Raw genomic sequence first — 18,780 nt, forward strand, 5'->3', positions numbered from 1 at the left:
GATTTGGGTGGAGACACAGCCAAACCATATCATTCCACCCCTGGCCACTCCCAAATCTCATGTCTTCACATTTCAAAACCAGTCATACTTTCCCAACAGTCACCCGGAGTCTTAACTCATTTAAGCATTAACTCAAAAGTCCAGAGTCCAAAGTCTCATCAAAGACAAGGCAAGTCCCTTCCACCTATGAGCCTATAAAATCAAAAGCAAGTTAGTTGCTTCCTAGATACAGTGGGGGTACAGGCATTGGATAAATACAGCCATTCCAAATGAGAGAAATTGGCCAAAACAAAGGGGCTACAGGCCCCATGCAAGTCTGAAATCCAGTGGGGCAGTCAAATGTTAAAGCTTCAAAATGATCTCCTTTGACTGCACGCCTCACAGCCAGGTCACAGTGATGCAAGAGGTGAGCTCCTTTGGCCTTGGGCAGCTCCACCCCTATGGCTTTGCAGTGTATAGCCCCCCTCCTGGCTGCTTTCACGGGCTGTCATTAAGTGTCTGCGGCTTTTCCAGGTGCATGGTGCAAGCTGTTGGTGGATGTACCATTCTGGAGTCTGGAGGATGGTGGCCCTCTTCTAACAGCTCCACTAGGTGGTGTCCCAGTAGGGACTCTGTGTGGGGGCTCTGACCCCACATTTTGCTTCTCTACTGCCCTAGCAGAGGTTCTCCATGACAGCCCCATTCCTGCAGCAAACTTCTGCCTGGGCATCCAGGTGTTTTTATACATCCTCTGAAATCCAGGCAGAGGTTCCCAAACCTCAGTTCCTGACTTCTGTGCGCTCACAGGCCCAACACCATGTGGAAGCTGCCAAGGCTTGGGGTTTCCACCCTCTGAAGCAATAGTCTGAGCTGTATACTTTAGCCCCTTTTTGTCATGACGGAAGCAGCTGGGATGCAGGGCACCAAGTCCCTAGACTGAACACAGCAGAGGAACCCTGAGCCCAGTCCACAATATCATTTTTTCCTCCTAAACCTCTGGGCCTCTGATTTGAGGGGCTGCCACAAAGGTCTCTGACATACCCTGGAGACATTTTCCCCATTGTGTTGGTGATTAACACTCGGCTCCTCGTGACTTACACAAGTTTTCTGCAGCTGGCTTGAATTTCTCCTCAGAAAATGGGATTTTCTTTTCTGTCACATTGTCAGGCTGCAAATTTTCCAAACTTTTATGCTCTGCTCCCCTTATAAAACTGAATGCCTTTAGCAGCAACCAAGTCACCTCTTGAAATCTTTGCTGCTTAGAAATTTCTTCCGCCAGATACCCTAAATCATCTCTCTCAAGTTCAAAGTTCCACAAATCTCTAGGGCAGAGACAAAATGCTGCCAGTCTCTTTGCTAAAACATAACAACAGTCACCTTTGCTCTAGTTCCCAACAAGTTCCTCATCTCCATCTGAGACCACCTCAGCCCATACTTTATTGTCCATATCACTGTCAGCATTTTGGGCAAAGCCATTCAACAAGTCTCTAGGAAGTTCCAAACTCCCACATTTTCCTGTCTTCTTCTGAGCCCTCCAAACTGTTCCACCCTCTGCCTGTTACCCAATTCCAAAGTCACTTCCACATTTTCAGGTATCTTTTCAGCAGCACTCCACTTCTTGTACCAATTTACTGTATTAGTCCATTTTCACACTGCTAATAAAGACATACTCAGGACTGGGCAATTTACAAAAGAAAGAGGTTTAATGGACTTACAGTTCCACATAGCTGGGGTGGCCTCACAATCATGATGGAAGGCAAAAGGCATGACTTATGTGGTGGCAGACAAGAGAAGAGAGCTTGTGCAGGGAAACTCCTGTTTTTAAAACCATCGAATCTCATGAGACTTATTCACTATCATGAGAACAGCACGGGAAAGGTTTGGGGACCCAGCCAAACCATATCATTACCGAATCAAGGAAAAAGTATTATCCTCAATCCCATTTATGTAGTCTCATTTTCTAATACAGTCATGTACCACATAACATTTCAGTCAGCGATGAAACACCTGTATGATGGTAGTCCCATAGATTATAAAACTATACTTTTACTGTACCTTTTCTATGTTTAGATACACAAATAGTTACCATTGTATTACAACTACCTTCAGTATTCAATACAATAGCTTGCTGTACAGGTTTGTAGCCTGGGAGCAATAAGCTATTCCTTATAGCCTAGGTGGATATATATGTATAGCCTAGGTATGGTATAGTTGGCTATGCCATCTAGGTTTTTGTAAATACACCCTGTGATGTTTGCATGATGATAACATGCCTAATGATGTATTTCTCAGAACATATCCTCATTGTTAACTGGAGCATGACTGTAGTTGATCGAATTCTATATAATTTAAACTCTTTTCACTTAATACAGCAATAGATCCATTCCCCTAGGTTGCTAAAATAGTCATTGTAAACATGTTTTTTTTTTTTTTTTTGCTTTGTCACCCAGGCTGGAATGCGTTGGTGCAAGCATGGCTCACTGCAGCCTCAACCTCCTGGGCTCAAGAAATCCTCCTTCCTCAGCTTCCTGAGTAGCTGGGACCATTGGCATGCAGCATCATGCCCAACTAATTTTTTATGGTAGAGACGGGATCGCATGTTGCTCAGGCTGGTCTCAAACTCCTGGGCTCAAGCAGTCCTCCCGCCTTGTCCTCCAAAGTGCCGGGATTACTGTCGTGAGCCACCATGCCCAGCCTAAACATCTTTTTTAATGACTACATACATATACGCTGTACAGATATGTCGTTGCTTATTTGACCAACCATTCTTCTAATATTAGGCAGTCAGCTTATTTCCAATGTTTCATTCTTATAAGTAATGGTATGACGTATGCCTAAAATTATCCACATTATTTCCTTAGGCTAGATTTCTGGACGTGGAAGTATTTAGATGCAAGGATATAAACTTTTTTTTTTTTTTTTTTTTTTTTAAATACAGGGTCCAGGCTGGAGTGCAGTAGCACAATCTCAGCTCACGGTAGCCTCGACCTGCTGGGCTCAATGATCCTCCCACCTCAGCCACCTGAGTAGCTGGGACTACAGGCACATGCCACCACACTCGGCTAGATATAAACATTTTACAGCTTTGATCCATAGCACAGCATGACAGTTTTATACCAAACAACCCTTATAGTACAGTTGGCAGTATCTACTTGGACTGCAAGAATAGTAAAACCAGAATTTCCTCCTTGTAGCCAACAGCTATAACTCCCCTGCCAGTGGTAGTCCAGGCAGCAATTTCCTCCATATTCTGTTATAAATATAGTAGTAGCCTTTTATGCATAATTTTTTCTCTTTGTAAATCCTTTTATTTTTATTTTCGACTTGAGTCATTTCTCGGGGATTTAAATGATGGGTTTTTTTTCTTTACTCTTTTACTTAAATGTTTTTCTACTCTGATTTAATTCTGCTTTAAACTACTCAGGATTGGTTTTGATACCTAAGCAAATCATAAAAATCTCTGCCATTGTTTTAAGAGACCAAAAGCATGAATTAATCTATTATCAAAGTATATAGTGTCCAAGGTAATCATTGTAAGACTTTTCTGCTTCAAGAGGGTGAGGAGATGAAAAATTAAACTTAAATGATGTATAGTGTTCACACACTCAGAGGTATAGTGTTGACACAGTCAGAGGAGAATCTATTTTCTGTGTTGCTCATTCTTTGAAAAGGGGTTAAAATTAGCTTTATACACATAGCTTCTGTGTGAAGATGATTGGTTAATGCTTTGTGGCTTGGTATTGCACTTCAGATTTCTCCATGTTAAGATTGAGTCCGACCGGACACAGTGGCTCACGATTGTAATCCCAGCACTTTGGGAGGCCGAGGTGGGCGGATCACTAGGTCAGGAGATTGAGACCATCCTGGCTAACATGGTAAAACCCTGTCTCTACTAAAAATACAAAAAATTAGCCGTTTATGGTGGTGGGCGCCTGTGGTCCCAGCCACTCAGGAGGCTGAGGCAGGAGATGATGTGAACCCGGGAGGCGGAGGTTGCAGTGAGCCAAGATCGCGCCACTGCACTCCAGCCTGGGCAACAGAGCGAGACTCAATCTCAAAAAAAAAATTGAGTTCATCCACAAAATTTTACCACCAGCATCCCAGTGACTGTGGCAGCCATTGCTATTGTGGCGATCTCTTAAGTAGCTCAGTATTACAGTGTTTGAATCACAGAATCATTGACAGTCAAAGAAATAAGAACTATTAAAGTTGGCTATCCAATATTGCATTCTAAGATTGTGGAGATTAGGGATGGGGTTAAAATAGGAAGAAAAACAAGTCTTTAAAAGTTTCCCAGGTAAAATATTTACAAATTGAGTTTATTCTTTATTTTTAAAATGCTGAATGAGTTCTTTCTAAAAGTAGGTACATTGAAATGAAGAGACAAGAACAATTTGTTAAAAGTTTTTTGTAAAGTATTTGGTTGCCCTGTGAAACAAAGAATCAGCAATGAGTGGTGTATTTGTTCACTATTTTATTGAACTCCTATAATATGCTGGACACAGCACAGAGCACTAGGAATACAAAGTCAAAATATAATGTGTGGCTCCTTATCTCAGGGAGTAACCAACAGGTAGACAATATACATGTAACACATATTACAGTAAATTTAGATACGTCTCGGGAAGGAGTTTATGTACCAGGTACAGTGAAGTCACAAAGAGAAGTATCTCCCTCAGTCAAGAGAAGGACTTCAGAAAAGAACACCAGATATTAGTTTATAACTGCAAGCTAGTCCTTTGTGGATGATATAAAAATAAATTTTTATAAAGTGGAAAAAAAAATTATTATTCCCGGTATCTGAAACCTCAAGGTAGAAGAATTCCTCCACTGACATACTTGAGGGCAAAAGACAAGAAGCATGTTTGTGCAAAAAGTTTCATGCTCATTATGAAAGGTGTACAATTTCCTTCTTCCATTATTTACTTTGTTTTGTTTGTGTGTGTTTTGTTTTGTTTTACACTTAGGTATCCTTTATGAAGCCATAGAGATAGGCCTGAGAGCTCTTTTGCATGTAGAGATGGGCCTGAGGAACTTAGGTACCTTTTTTTTAAAAAATAATGGTAGGGTTTCACTGTGTTGCCCAGGCTGGTCTTGAACTCCTGAGCTCAAGCAGTCTGCCTGCCTCAGCCTCCCAAAGTGCTGGGATTATAGGGATGAGCCACCGCACCCAGCCTTAGGTACCCTTTTGATTTGGTTCCAGAGAGGGCTCTTTTAGTTAGGAAGGCCATTAATGTTAGTGTTACTTCTTGGTAAATTGATCACTCCTTTGTTTCACTGAGCATCCAAATCATGCTGACAAAGTTAGTCTTTATTCAAGGATAAAACCTATGCTGGTTTTATCAGTTCCCCCCTTTCTTTCTCCCTCTAGCATTTCGTATTTCTTTGTTGTTGTTTCTGCTCCATGCCTGGGTATGCAGCTTCCCAAGAATCACATTAAAACTATTTCTGGTTGTTTTCTTTTCCGAACAAATGTGACATTTTCTTCATCTCCTCGATTTTGAGCTGAAGAAGGCAAACTGTCAAAAATAATGAGGCCAAATGGATTTGAACACTGAATAGCAGTCTGAAACAGTGCTCAGAGACTTTGCCTTTACAATCATTATTACAGAGGCAATGAGGGAAAGCTCCTTGGTGGCCATGAAATGAAGAGAAACTGAAACAGCTCTTAGGGGATTAGGGAAAGTCCCAGGCATAGGTAGCACTGACTTGTTCATGTATTTATTCACTCAGCATTGTGTGGAGTGCTAGATGCTGTGATGCAAAGAAAAATAAGTCATGGTCCTAACCTTTTTTGGAATACTGTTTGGAAGACAAACATGTAAACTGACTCCTGATGCTTCAGGGTTTCTATATAAGAACTATTATTCCTTCAGCAAATATTTATTCCTCCTCTATTATATTCCAGATTCTTTTCAAAAGACATCCTGTATGAATACTTTTAAACACACACTCTATCTCTAGCAAGACTACCAAAATATTACTTGGTGGACATCTATGGAATTTGCTTCCATAAATATTAGAATGGGCTTTCTACTACTGTTATTAGGTAAGAGTAGATGGTTCTTCAAGAAGGATGCAGGTTAAGGGAGACTGTTAGTTCTCACAAATTTTAAAAATATCTCTTAACTTCTTTTTATTATTAACTTGTAATGTCAATGAAGAAGACATTTACAAAGTCTAACCCAAATCTGAATTATCAGAAATTCTAAATTAAAAATTTTAATGAGGTTTTATCACAGTATTTATGTTCTAAAGGAAAAGCTCAGTGACCAAATATGAAAGCAGTTTGAATAAACTCTTAAAAGTCACTCATTACAAAAAGAAAAAGGAGACTTCAATTTTCAGCTATTTCATGAATTGATAAAGGACATTTTGATGTGTGTTTTATATGATATGCCAATAAAATTTAATATACAGGGCATTCCAGAATGGTTTCTGCCCCACTGATGGACTTCAAATATGTCTCATCAACTACAGTATTAAATGCCATAATTAAAGGTCTCCTTTCTGTGAGAAGCTCTTAGTCAAAGGAGAAAGTCTGCCTTCTTAGATAGGATACTGTGATATCTATGACCATCTATAAATTAATTTATTTTTTCAGGTACCCCAATTATGAATTTATTAGTGATAACTCTATTTCCTGGTCAGCTGGACTGCACAATCGATACACAGAAAATTCACTTCGTGGAGTGATCCTGGATATACATTTTCTCTCTCAGGCAGACTTCCTAGTGTGTACTTTTTCATCCCAGGTAAGTGTCAGTAGGGCATTTTAAAATAACCAATACTTTTTGGTTGTATAGGAGTCAGAAAAATTATTTGTGTGTCTATGTGTTGTTAATGTTCATTATTGTGACTCAGGTGCAATTTTTCTGATACTCAGTAATGATCCCTTTTGTGAAAGAATGGAAAGATCCCATAAAATAGCCATTCACATGCACTAATATTTAGTTGTTTGCAAGTAATGGTTGACTACATCTCCACTGAAGCCAGTTACTGGAGTTGTTTAAAGTACTTGGCTTGTTTACAGCATTTAACAGAAACAACAAGTAATTAAGCTTACTTAATACTTTCTAATTTTGCATATAGTCAATATGTAACCAGAATCCATCCATTTCTACACATCATTCGCACTGATACTGAGAGGCTTAAATGCCCTAAATTTTGCCTCAGTTGATTGCTTTATAGAAAAGAGAGTAAATGTAATTCCCTTTCAAGTTCTATTACATTTCTACCAAGTGAGAAACTGTATGTTAAATTTAAGCAATATAATATCACAATCTTTGTTTGAATTTAATTGTTGCAGATGATTATATTTTATGGGTTTGGTGTATGTGTTTTTATGAGGGTCCAGCCAGCTTTGTATGCCCTGTGGAATATCAGGATAACAATATTTATTGTGGATTTTATTCTGTTCTCTCATTTATGCACATATTATTGGTTAGTTCATTCAACCAGCTGTTAAATGCACTCGAAATTATACTAGGTGCAGAGGAGATTTCAAAGGAGATTGAAGATACAGTTCTTGCCCTGGTCCAGAATCTAATAAGCAAAATACACACATGAAATAACTAGAGAATAATTACCAGAACATATAAATTGGTATAAGATAAATGTATGCTTAAATGCTGAGAAGAAGCGGAGAAAAGAAAATGTGAAAAAAAGGAAAGCCACATCATTTTTACAAGAGTATACTTCGGAGAGTAAAAGGAAATGGAGACTTTCTTATTATATGACAATACACATTGTCATGATGGGATGGCGATATGATTTTTGGAAAGATACCTTGCCAGGCAAAGGTTACAGATTCCTTTAATATGGAATAAGAATACAACTTACTACCCAAAGATAGCTGCACAGAACACGTAGCAGCAATCTTAATCAGAAGGGAAAATGTCTTCAAGTTCCCATGAAGGCATCCACTATTTATGTTTCTCCCTAATTGCGGTGCGGATCCTATCTTTAAGAAACTCATTTCCATTCTTATTGCAAGAAAGGGGCAAGGTTTATAACTACTTGGTTCCTTCCAACTGTTTTTGAGAGTCTGACTCTGCATCTGCCTGATCAACAGGTACATGTAACTGGTAACAACCTCCAAACATTCTTGATGCTTATTGTTACAATGAGTGAATCAAGAGTCACTTCCCCAGCTATGCCACCTTCTCTGTAGGCCTGGATTTTAGGCCTGCCTGAAGTCAACTCCTCTAGTCCAGGTTTCTCAACCAAAGCACTATTTTAGACCAGAGAATTCTTTGTTGTGAGGAGCCGTATTCTGCATGTAGGATATTTAGCAGCATCCCTGGCCAGTAAGACCCTCACTTAAAATTGTGACAACCAAAGATGTCTCCAGACATTGCCAGATGCCAGATGCCCCTGTGGAGCAAAATTGCCCTGGTTGAGAACTACTGTTCTAGTCACAAGATTCTAAAGTTAAATAAACATACACATGTCTAAATGTTTACCAACCTCACATGTAGGTAGGCACTGAGACTTACAGGGTTGTACTCATGTTTTGCTTTTCTTCTCCCAATCCTCCTTAGTAATACCATTAGGCTTATTCTGGAATAGAAAGAAAATTTTTTGCTTTACTATTTTTTTTTCCTTTTTGAAGTTGTACTTTAGAATTTTGGATCCTCATAACTCCAATTTTGACCTACAAATCAGGATCTCTGTCACTTCATGATGGTAGAATTCTGTCTAGGCTTGAGGAGAATATTGTTCTATTACTTTGTTTGGTTTTATGCATAATGTCAACTTCAGTGTATTCAGAACTTGGGTCCAGAGAAGCAATTCATATGAAGAAAGAGTGGTGCTGAGAAGACTTTCTGTATCCAAAGGAATAAGGCTCATACTTATATTTCACATTGTTCCTAAAAACTTCTGGCAGTCAAAGTTTGCCCAAAATAATTTCACTCATTTGAACCTAAGCAAAATTAAAACAGTATTTCATAACCCAAAATAGACTTGAATACCTCAAAATATTTTATGTTAGGATTCACAATAAAAGTTTAACAGTAGAAATACCTTACATTTATATAGTCAGTAGCAGTTTGCCTAATGTGATTACCTCCTTATCATGTACCTTATTTGATGACTAACCGCTGTAGCATTTGAAATTGTAGAGTAATTCCATATTCAGTGATAAATCTTTGAGCTTACTTGCACCTCATTATTTTTCTCAAATATTTTTAGTAAAGAAGTATTTAGTAAAGTTTAATGTTTTTGTAGTGTGAATGAAATTGTTTGCAGGATTATTATGTAGATTCCTTTACATAAACCAAAATTGGAATTGTTTGAAAATGCCCTAGAAATATCTTGCCATCATTGCCAATAGAGCGTGAGAAAAAGTCACTGATGGGATAAAATGCCAAACCATTGACCACTGATCACAGAACAAGAAAGAGGCAACCTGTGCTGTAGAGTCAGGATATCTGTATTTGCATCCAACTTTGACCAATTACTGGCTGTGTGTCCTTGAACAAATTGCTTAGCCTATTTCTTAACTGGTTTATTTTTCTACATGTGAAAAAATAATAGTACCTATAGTATAGAGTCTTTTTGAGGATTAAGGAGTTATGAAAAGTAAAGCACTGCGAATAGTACCTAGCAATACAGTGTTAAACACATTAGCTGTTATTATTATATATATATATATATGATATATATATTATTCATATATATATATATGAATAGTTATAGGAATATCTCTGCCTGTTAGAGACACTCTATAGTATTTATTTTGCAGCTCTTTTTCACATGGCTTCATTTCAGACTGTATGCTCTCACATTTTAGAAGGAGCATGAAACGAGCTAGTCAAGGCCTCCATTAGCTCTGCTTGTGGTTACCGGTAATGCTTAGGGTCCGTAAAGAAGAGGAACTGTTAACATTCAGCATGTACAATTTCTCTGGGCCAATGTACCACCTCAACTTCATTTTGTTTAGCTTATTGAAAGAGAATATTGCCATATGATGTGATTTTTCAGAAACAAAAGTTCTTCATTCCCAAAAGGTGAGTGAAGACTTAGTATTTGAAGTAAATGTGTGTGTGTTGACTTTAGTGAAATTAATCTTCAGACTTTCCTATATATGTCATAAGCATTCTAGAAAATGGAGGAAGACTAAAGCCATACATCCAGAAGAGTGACAGAAGATAAACACTGAGAATAAGTTCAGCCCAGAATAAAAACATGGATAACCAACTCTCAACTTTCTTAGATGATAATTTCATGTGCCAAGAGATGTTAGGAAGTGATGCAAGTTTAATATCTCCTTCATAATTCTTTGACAATCTTTAAGTTTTATTCATGTAAACTTTCTGTCTCCTATACACTATCCTTTCAGGAATTTTATACCATATAACAATAGTGAGAAAGAGTTGACCTGTTGACCATGAGCTATTGTAGACAATACTGCAGGAATGAAATGCCATGCTAGAAGGAAAAATACAAGGCTAGATGTTTGGAAAACTGCAGGCAAAAATGTCATGGGACCTTAATCGGGATTTCTCATAAATCTTTAGACCTATCTCCCTCAGTCTCAGGACTTCTGATCTTTCTTGGTTTTATATCCATAAGTGAGGTCTGGGAATTCTCTCTTCTTCAATGAAAAGGTTTTAAAAGCCAACACTGTGGCTCTGCTCTCTAATTTTGTTACTATTATTGCTGTTAACTTTCATCAGATCTGTTTCTCAAAGCCAAGTTTGTCCTAAAAGCCTCATAAATTGAATAGCACAGTCCTCAGGATTTAATATGAAAATTGGAGGCAATATTAGCATTTTTTCAAGTGCGTCAAGTGAATTTTGAAAGCTATGCAACTACGTTCTAAAACGTTCTACCAAATACATTAATCCTATTCTGTGTTACTGGAAATCGCCTATGTGCAAAGCATCTCCTTTGTCGCCTATTTTCTTATTTGAATCTTAAATCTAAAGCAAAGAATTTATAGTTGGAGAATAACAGCAGTTGACAGCCCAGTTGTAGATAGGCACAGTATCAGAAAGGTTTTCTGAAAATATTGCTTATCAGGTTCTGGGATCAATTTTTATTTTTCTGAAATCTGACTTAAAAAATGGTTGCAGATGCTCACTTTAAAGACTAACATTGTTAAAGACATTGTTTAAAGAGCAGTCAATGTTACTCTGTAGTTTCAGCCATTAAAAGTCATCATAATACAAAATCCCTTTTTTCCCCCTATGACACCTCCCTTTATGGCAGTTATTACAATACTCTCATGAGCCTCTCTTGGTCTAATTCCAAATCCGCACGCAATTCTACTCCCCTTATTACACTTTGAAACAGATTTTGGAAGCCCGGAGGGCAAAACCAAAAACTACATTAACTATTCCAGACAGATGGCTCTGGACAGGAATTTCCATTGAGATGTGGCTCATGAAACAACAGTGGATACCTGTTGAGAGTACCATGGAGGAAAGCACAGGGTGAAATCCCAAGGTGTGAACTCTGTGATTACTTCCCAGAGCAGAAGACAAGAAAAGTATTTGCATCCACAGAGGTTCTATCTAGCTTACAATGCTGAGTGCTGTACAGTGCAGCTGTTACTGCATTAATCCTTCTGGTGTTTCTCACAACAAAGAAAAGACCTGGGTCTTATTCTCTTATTGTATAGTAAAACAAAGCAGATTACAGGAAAAGTGCACAGATCTCTCAGCCACTTCCAACTTCTCACACTAGGATATCCTCCTGCCCCTATCTATCTATTTTGACAAAAATAAGATCCCATCTACTCTGAGAAAGCTTTGGAGGCTTATGTAAACTCACGCTACTTCTAAGGGATGAAATTCAGACTAATGGATTCCTCCCCCTTTTTAAAATTTTTTTTAATACAGTCATATCTGTTTTATCTTTTGGCAGGATTTTTGCTGTTACCCATTACTGTGTGCTTTATGATGTACTAAAAATGATACAGTGCCATGTCAACACAGAATAAAGTTAAACATACTACATGTAGCCAACCACTGCTTTGCAAACCATGGACTGCTCTCAGTCATGCCACCTGTCAAGCATCAAACCTGAGTATGGACGTCAGCTGCAAGCCTTCATTTACCTGCCATGTGATTTGAACTTTTAAACCACATGGTAGGTAAGGAAAGAAGAGAGGAAGCATAGAGTGACTAAATGCAAACATTAACACTATAGTAATCTTTTTAGCCTTTTGCAGTAAATTGTCCCATGGTTGATATAGACAGTTTTAAAATTACTTCCTCTTAATGTTATATATGGATCTTAAGGGTTAAATATCACCCATGGACTTGTGTCTCCATTACTGGGCTGGTATTATGCCTGGAGCAATATTCATTCAACAGATACTTATTGAGCACGTACTTTGTGGCAGGCATTGTTCTAGGTGTTTATCCTAAGGGAATATACACTCAGGAGCCTGAAAGAGTTCTGACTGTGGCTCTGCCATTAACTAGTTCCTTTTTGGATTTTTATTTTTATTTTTTGAAATTTACTTAATCTTTCTGTGGCTTAGCTTCTTCATCTGTAAAATATGAATAATAATAGTACCTCACAGGTTTGTCATAATAGTTAAATGAGTTGAGACAAGGTGAGGGAAGAGCACACTATTATAACACTGCCTGGGACATAATCAGTGCTCATTAAGCTCAGCTGCTATCTTTAATGGTCATTCTTATGAGAAAAATAAAGGGCCACACCTGTGTAGCACTGGTATGCTTGCAGAGGCCTACAGTCACATTTGTCATTTTTATAATGGGCCACCTCAGTGTCTGAAATCTCTACTATTATTATAATAGTTATTTCTTTGGTTTAAGAAAACAGTTCTGTTATCCACCAAGGTTAACACATGAACAACTCTTGATAGCAAAACATACACTAATTATTAGGATTATCCCCAGAAGAAACAGGTCTCTAAGGGTGTGGGACAGGGTGCGATATTGTTTTTATGAGAGTAAGACGTTTAAGAGTGGAGAGGAGGAAACCCATCACGGTTCATTGTCACAGTAGAGATTGTGGTCATCCTAAGAGTAACACAAGGTCCTGCATTCCTGGCTAGGGATGACTGAAGAGTGGGTGAAGACACCCTGAAAAGAAGACTGTCAGGTTTACCCAAGACTGTCTTTGGTCTTATGCTGTATCTTTCTGGTGTTACAGTATGAACATGGAGAATAAGATTTACAAGAGAAAATATATATAGCGGTTTCAAGCATATGCAGACTGCCTGGGTTCCAACCTGAATCTACCACTTATTAGTATAACCTTAAGCAATGCCTTAACTTCCCTTTGACATTTGTAAAACGAACATAATGATAGAATTTTATGGGGATGCTGAAAGGAATCTAATTACATTAGATAATGTCTAAAAACAATGTCTGACAGTTAGCAAAAGCTCAGTAAATATTAGCCTCTGTCACTGTTATTGTAGTTTGCTATTATTGGAGCTGCTTTAATTATTTAGTTTCTTCTTTTCCTGAGTCCCACTTAATTTTGCTTGCCTTCTATGAGCCTTTGGCTGAATTTGAAATTCAAAAGTTCCAAATCTTTTTGATCCCTATTTTATTATAGTCTCGGTATTCTACCAATGATCTCAATTGTAAAATGACATTGCCAATATAATCTTTGTTGAACTAATAAATCTGAAAGCAAGGTTTCTATTATTTTGGTTCTATATCTAGTTGAAATTCTATCACTAAAATTTGCATAAATCACTTAATCTCCTTGTGTTTTAGTTGCCTATCTGCAAAATTAAAAATATTGTCTAAATGTAGTTTCATTTGCAAATTATATATAGCATTTGAGAATTGCCCCTCAAGTTTTCTGAAATTCAGATTCTCTAAGTTGAGGTGATGATTAACCTAGTCAGATTTTATTTGATAAGAGTTAAGAATAGGCCTCCCCATTTGTATTAGTCTGTTTTCGCATTGCTAAAAAGAAATACCTGAGACTGGGCAATTTATAAAGAAAAGAGGTTTAACTGGCTCATGGTTCTGCAGGCTATACAGGAAGCATGATGCTGGGGAGGTCTCAGGCAACTTACAATCATGGCGGAAGGCAAACGGGGAGCCAGCACTTCACATGACTGGAGCAGGAGGAAGAGAAGTGGGAGGTGCCACATATTTTTAAACAATCAGATCTCACGAGAACTCACTACTGTGACCACAGCATCAAGGGGTGATGGTTTTAACCATGAGAAACCGCCCCCATGATCCAATCACCTCCCACCAGGCCCCATCTCCAACATTGGGGATTACAGTTCACCATGAGATTTGGGCAGGTAACACAGATCTAAACCATATCACCATTCAAGTTTTTAATCTTCATAAATGCCAAGGTTTTAAAAGACTGCCGGGTAGTCCTAAATTGCTCCACTGAGCAGATAAGCAATTACTATGAGTAGCGTCATTTTAAATACATGCAAAAGTATTGGTATAGTGACAATAAAGCATTAACCAAGATTACCACAACTGGAGATTTAGGAAAATTTCATCTGAGTTGCATTGTTCTCTATTCGCGATGTATAAATTGCTTAAATTGGGTGATAGTTTAGTTTAACTTTATTACTAAGCATTAACCTCAAGGATTGAAGCCCAGATTGTGGAATTTCACCTGCTATCCAGTGAGCAGAGAGGGTATTCTTTGGACATAGGGACCTTTTAAGTAGCCTTAAAACTATAGTAATCAGGGTGATGCATTTCCTCAAAGGCTTGCCCAGTTTATGTCATCCAAGCATGCCACTCTCTACACAGCACACTTAAAACTTTTTAGAACAGAAATTGCCGATGTGTTTTAGCTCACTTGCCAGTGCTTGTTGATTGTCAGTAATTACATGAATCTCTCTTGAAAACAGTTCTGGGAGCAGGGAGGGATAGCATTTGGAGATATACCTAATGTTAAATGACGAGTTACTGGGTGCAGCACACCAACATGGCACATGTATACATATGTAACTAACCTGCACATTGTGCACGTGTACCCTAAAACTTAAAGTATAATTAAAAAAAAAGAAAACAGTTCTGACACCAAGTTATAAATTAGCAGATGAGAATGTGTGATTGATTAACAGTGTATGAAGGAAAGGGACCATCAGCATTTGTGTTCAGTTTTTTTATCCTAATCCTAAACTTCAAATTCTTTAAGGGCACAAACTATGTCTTACTCATTTTGGTATCATGAGTGCCTAGCTTGGACCACTGTGTATGTAGCTCTTAATAAATGTTTGTTAAAATTAACTAATTCATATTCTTAAATTCTTTTGTACTATATAGAGATAGAGAGATTTTAATTGTAATAATCTTTCGTGAGTTTTTCTTTTTTATTTGAAAAAGGATCCAGACACAGAGATGAAGAATGACTTGTACCATCTTCTGAGAACAAATGGACTGAAAGCTTGTGACTAGAGTCCACTACTTTTCAACCTCTTACTCCTAGAGCCCATCCTTTTGGCCAAGGGCTTTTAGATTGCTGTGAAGGAGAGTGTTTATATACTAACAATTTCTTTTAAATTCTTTCCCAAGGTCTGTCGAGTTGCTTATGAAATTATGCAAACACTACATCCTGATGCCTCTGCAAACTTCCATTCTTTAGATGACATCTACTATTTTGGGGGCCAGAATGCCCACAATCAAATTGCCATTTATGCTCACCAACCCCGAACTGCAGATGAAATTCCCATGGAACCTGGAGATATCATTGGTGTGGCTGGAAATCATTGGGATGGCTATTCTAAAGGTGTCAACAGGAAATTGGGAAGGACGGGCCTATATCCCTCCTACAAAGTTCGAGAGAAGATAGAAACGGTCAAGTACCCCACATATCCTGAGGCTGAGAAATAAAGCTCAGATGGAAGAGATAAACGACCAAACTCAGTTCGACCAAACTCAGTTCAAACCATTTGAGCCAAACTGTAGATGAAGAGGGCTCTGATCTAACAAAATAAGGTTATATGAGTAGATACTCTCAGCACCAAGAGCAGCTGGGAACTGACAGAGGCTTCAATTGGTGGAATTCCTCTTTAACAAGGGCTGCAATGCCCTCATACCCATGCACAGTACAATAATGTACTCACATATAACATGCAAACAGGTTGTTTTCTACTTTGCCCCTTTCAGTATGTCCCCATAAGACAAACACTGCCATATTGTGTAATTTAAGTGACACAGACATTTTGTGTGAGACTTAAAACATGGTGCCTATATCTGAGAGACCTATGTGAACTATTGAGAAGATCGGAACAGCTCCTTACTCTGAGGAAGTTGATTCTTATTTGATGGTGGTATTGTGACCACTGAATTCACTCCAGTCAACAGATTCAGAATGAGAATGGACGTTTGGTTTTTTTGTTTTTGTTTTTGTTTTTTCCTTTATAAGGTTGTCTGTTTTTTTTTTTAAATAATTGCATCAGTTCATTGACCTCATCATTAATAAGTGAAGAATACATCAGAAAATAAAATATTCACTCTCCATTAGAAAATTTTGTAAAACAATGCCATGAACAAATTCTTTAGTACTCAATGTTTCTGGACATTCTCTTTGATAACAAAAAATAAATTTTAAAAAGGAACTTTGTAAAGTTTCTAGAATTTTGTATCATTGGATATGTTGATCAGCCTTATGTGGAAGAACTGTGATAAAAAGAGGAGCTTTTTAGTTTTTCAGCTTATTTACTTTGTTTTTTTTTTCCTGTTTCTGATATAGTAACTAATTCTTAACTCAGAGACATTGGTCCATTTTAATACTGAAAACCAATTTTCATTGGTACACATTACAAAATTGCTAAGAACACTGTTTGGGAGCTTTCATTCTCATATTTTGGACGTTGTTTTAATTGAGTGAAATAATCATAACTCCTTGCTCCCAGAGAAGCTATCACCTCCATTTCTAAAACCATTTCAGGTTTGTTTGGTAGTCTTTCTTAATGTATTTATTATCGCTTTTTGTGAGTAGGGTCCTGTTTTATCCAGGAACCAATTTCTGCCCTAGCCTATCATGCCCTGCTTTTGAGAGTACCAGGTATCTTTGGGATTGGGAAGCTGGCTGTTTCAGAAGTATATGTCTCATAGTGTGCAGAACTTGGTGACCAAGTGAGAAGCGGGACCAATGGGAGACTCACAGTGGATTGAGTCTTGGGATTATCTTCTCCAAATTCTTCCATGTTAGAATCACTTCAGAAAATAAGACTTTGATGCTTTGTCTCTGAGCATCATTTTTCTCCTCAGAAAAACACTTCCTTATTGTATGTAGCCTGCCTCCTACAGAGGCCTGGTAGGAGTTACTGCATTCTAAAAGAAAAATGTCATCTCTGTAGGAGCGACTATCAGGCCTAGTGTGAAATATTAGGGATCCTAGGCAGAAAAGCTATTAGTCCTGGCCTTCATATCTTCACCAAATGAAAATACTGTATATAAAATTTCACCACCAAACTTAACTAAATTCTTTTTCTCAAGTCAAGCCTCCCAAAGAAAAAAGAAATTAACTTCCTACAGTGTCAGCAAGCAGTTTTCCATTTAGTTTTGGTACAAATAAAAGTCATTTGAAACAATCTCCAACTGAGCGGAGGTAATTTTGATTATGAGTTATTTTGCAACTCGCATCTCATATGTCATTGGAACATCAGTAACTGTGGATCTGATTTGTGCCCTTATAGAAGATCCAAAGGTAAATTAAGTTAGTCTCTTTTCCTTCTAAATTGACCGAGTTCCAGGGGTGAAAGGACCAAAGAACAGAGATACGAAGGAAATAAATTAAGGAGTATTTCCCAAAGGGAGTCTTCAACTGAAGAGTTAATTTTTGACATTTTATCATTTGGTTCTAGAATTTCTCCTTAATTCTTTATATTTCTCTACTGAGATTTTTTTATTCACTACATGTTTTCGTTGAACATAGCTATGTAGTGAATAAAACTATGAACATTGAACATAACAGATGAACATAACTATGAACAAAACATTGAACATAACTGTAGTGAATAAAAAAATTATTTGTTCTCAGTAGAGAACACATAAATAAAAAAATTATGTGTTCTCAGTAGAGAACACATAACTATGTTCAATGAGTTTAAATTATGCTTTAAAATTCTTTTCTGGTAAATTTGACATCTGGATAATCTTAGAATTAGTCTCCATTGTTCCTCTTTACAGAATGGTCAGATTTTGGGGGAGGTCCCTCACATATTGAGTGATTTAGATTGTGTCCTGAACATTGTAATGTTTATGTTGTAGATTCTGTTATATTGCTCTGAAAAGTGCTGTGATATATACATATACACACATAAATATACATATACACAAAAATATATATATACAACATTTGTGTATTACATTTGTGTGTATATATATACACACAAATATATATATACAAATATATACACAAAAATATATATATTGTGTATGTGTGTGTGCATATATATATATTGCTTGTGTTAGCAGGCATTTAACTTTATTGGACTCAAACTGTAAACTCTCTTGGGCAGCAGCTGAAAATCTCAATTCAGTTAGCTGGAGTCTATGCCGCACATAGTTCAGGGCTTAGCCAGAGAGATGGATAGAATTTATGCACAGAATTTGTGGTGCTTTTTCTTTGGCTCTCTTTCTTCTGAGATTTCCCCCCTCATTTTCCAGCAGCTGTGGTTGCTCTGATTCTTAGACCAGAAAAACTGCAGTTTTCTTTCAGCCCAAAAGCTGTACAATGGGAAACTCACCTTGTGCCATTCCCTTCTTTAAAATTTCAATCTCTTTTCAGAACTTGCCTGTTTTTATTGTCTCCTACCCTCATGTATTTTTTGTATTTTTTTGAGAGTTTATGGTTGTTATTCGTTGGAAT

General features: G+C 37.5%; 1 protein-coding gene across 11 annotated transcripts in view; it reads left to right on the forward strand.

Moving 5' to 3' along the window:
* The window catches only part of FUT8 (fucosyltransferase 8), a 450,735-nt gene extending 434,217 nt beyond the window's left edge, over positions 1-16,518 (forward strand). For 10 of the 11 annotated variants that reach the window (XM_063792665.1, XM_063792663.1, XM_063792664.1 and 7 more), the window contains 2 exons: positions 6,584-6,734; positions 15,477-16,518. In XM_063792665.1, the coding sequence (XP_063648735.1) occupies positions 6,584-6,734; positions 15,477-15,794 (469 nt within the window). In that variant the 3' untranslated portion in view covers positions 15,795-16,518. The remainder of the gene's footprint in view (positions 1-6,583; positions 6,735-15,476) is intronic. The other variant, NM_001008984.1, reaches the window with a different exon arrangement.
* The last annotated feature ends 2,262 nt before the right edge of the window (positions 16,519-18,780 follow it).

The sequence above is a fragment of the Pan troglodytes genome, chromosome 15, assembly GCF_028858775.2.
Source record: "Pan troglodytes isolate AG18354 chromosome 15, NHGRI_mPanTro3-v2.0_pri, whole genome shotgun sequence".
In the NCBI taxonomy this organism is placed as follows: domain Eukaryota; kingdom Metazoa; phylum Chordata; class Mammalia; order Primates; family Hominidae; genus Pan; species Pan troglodytes.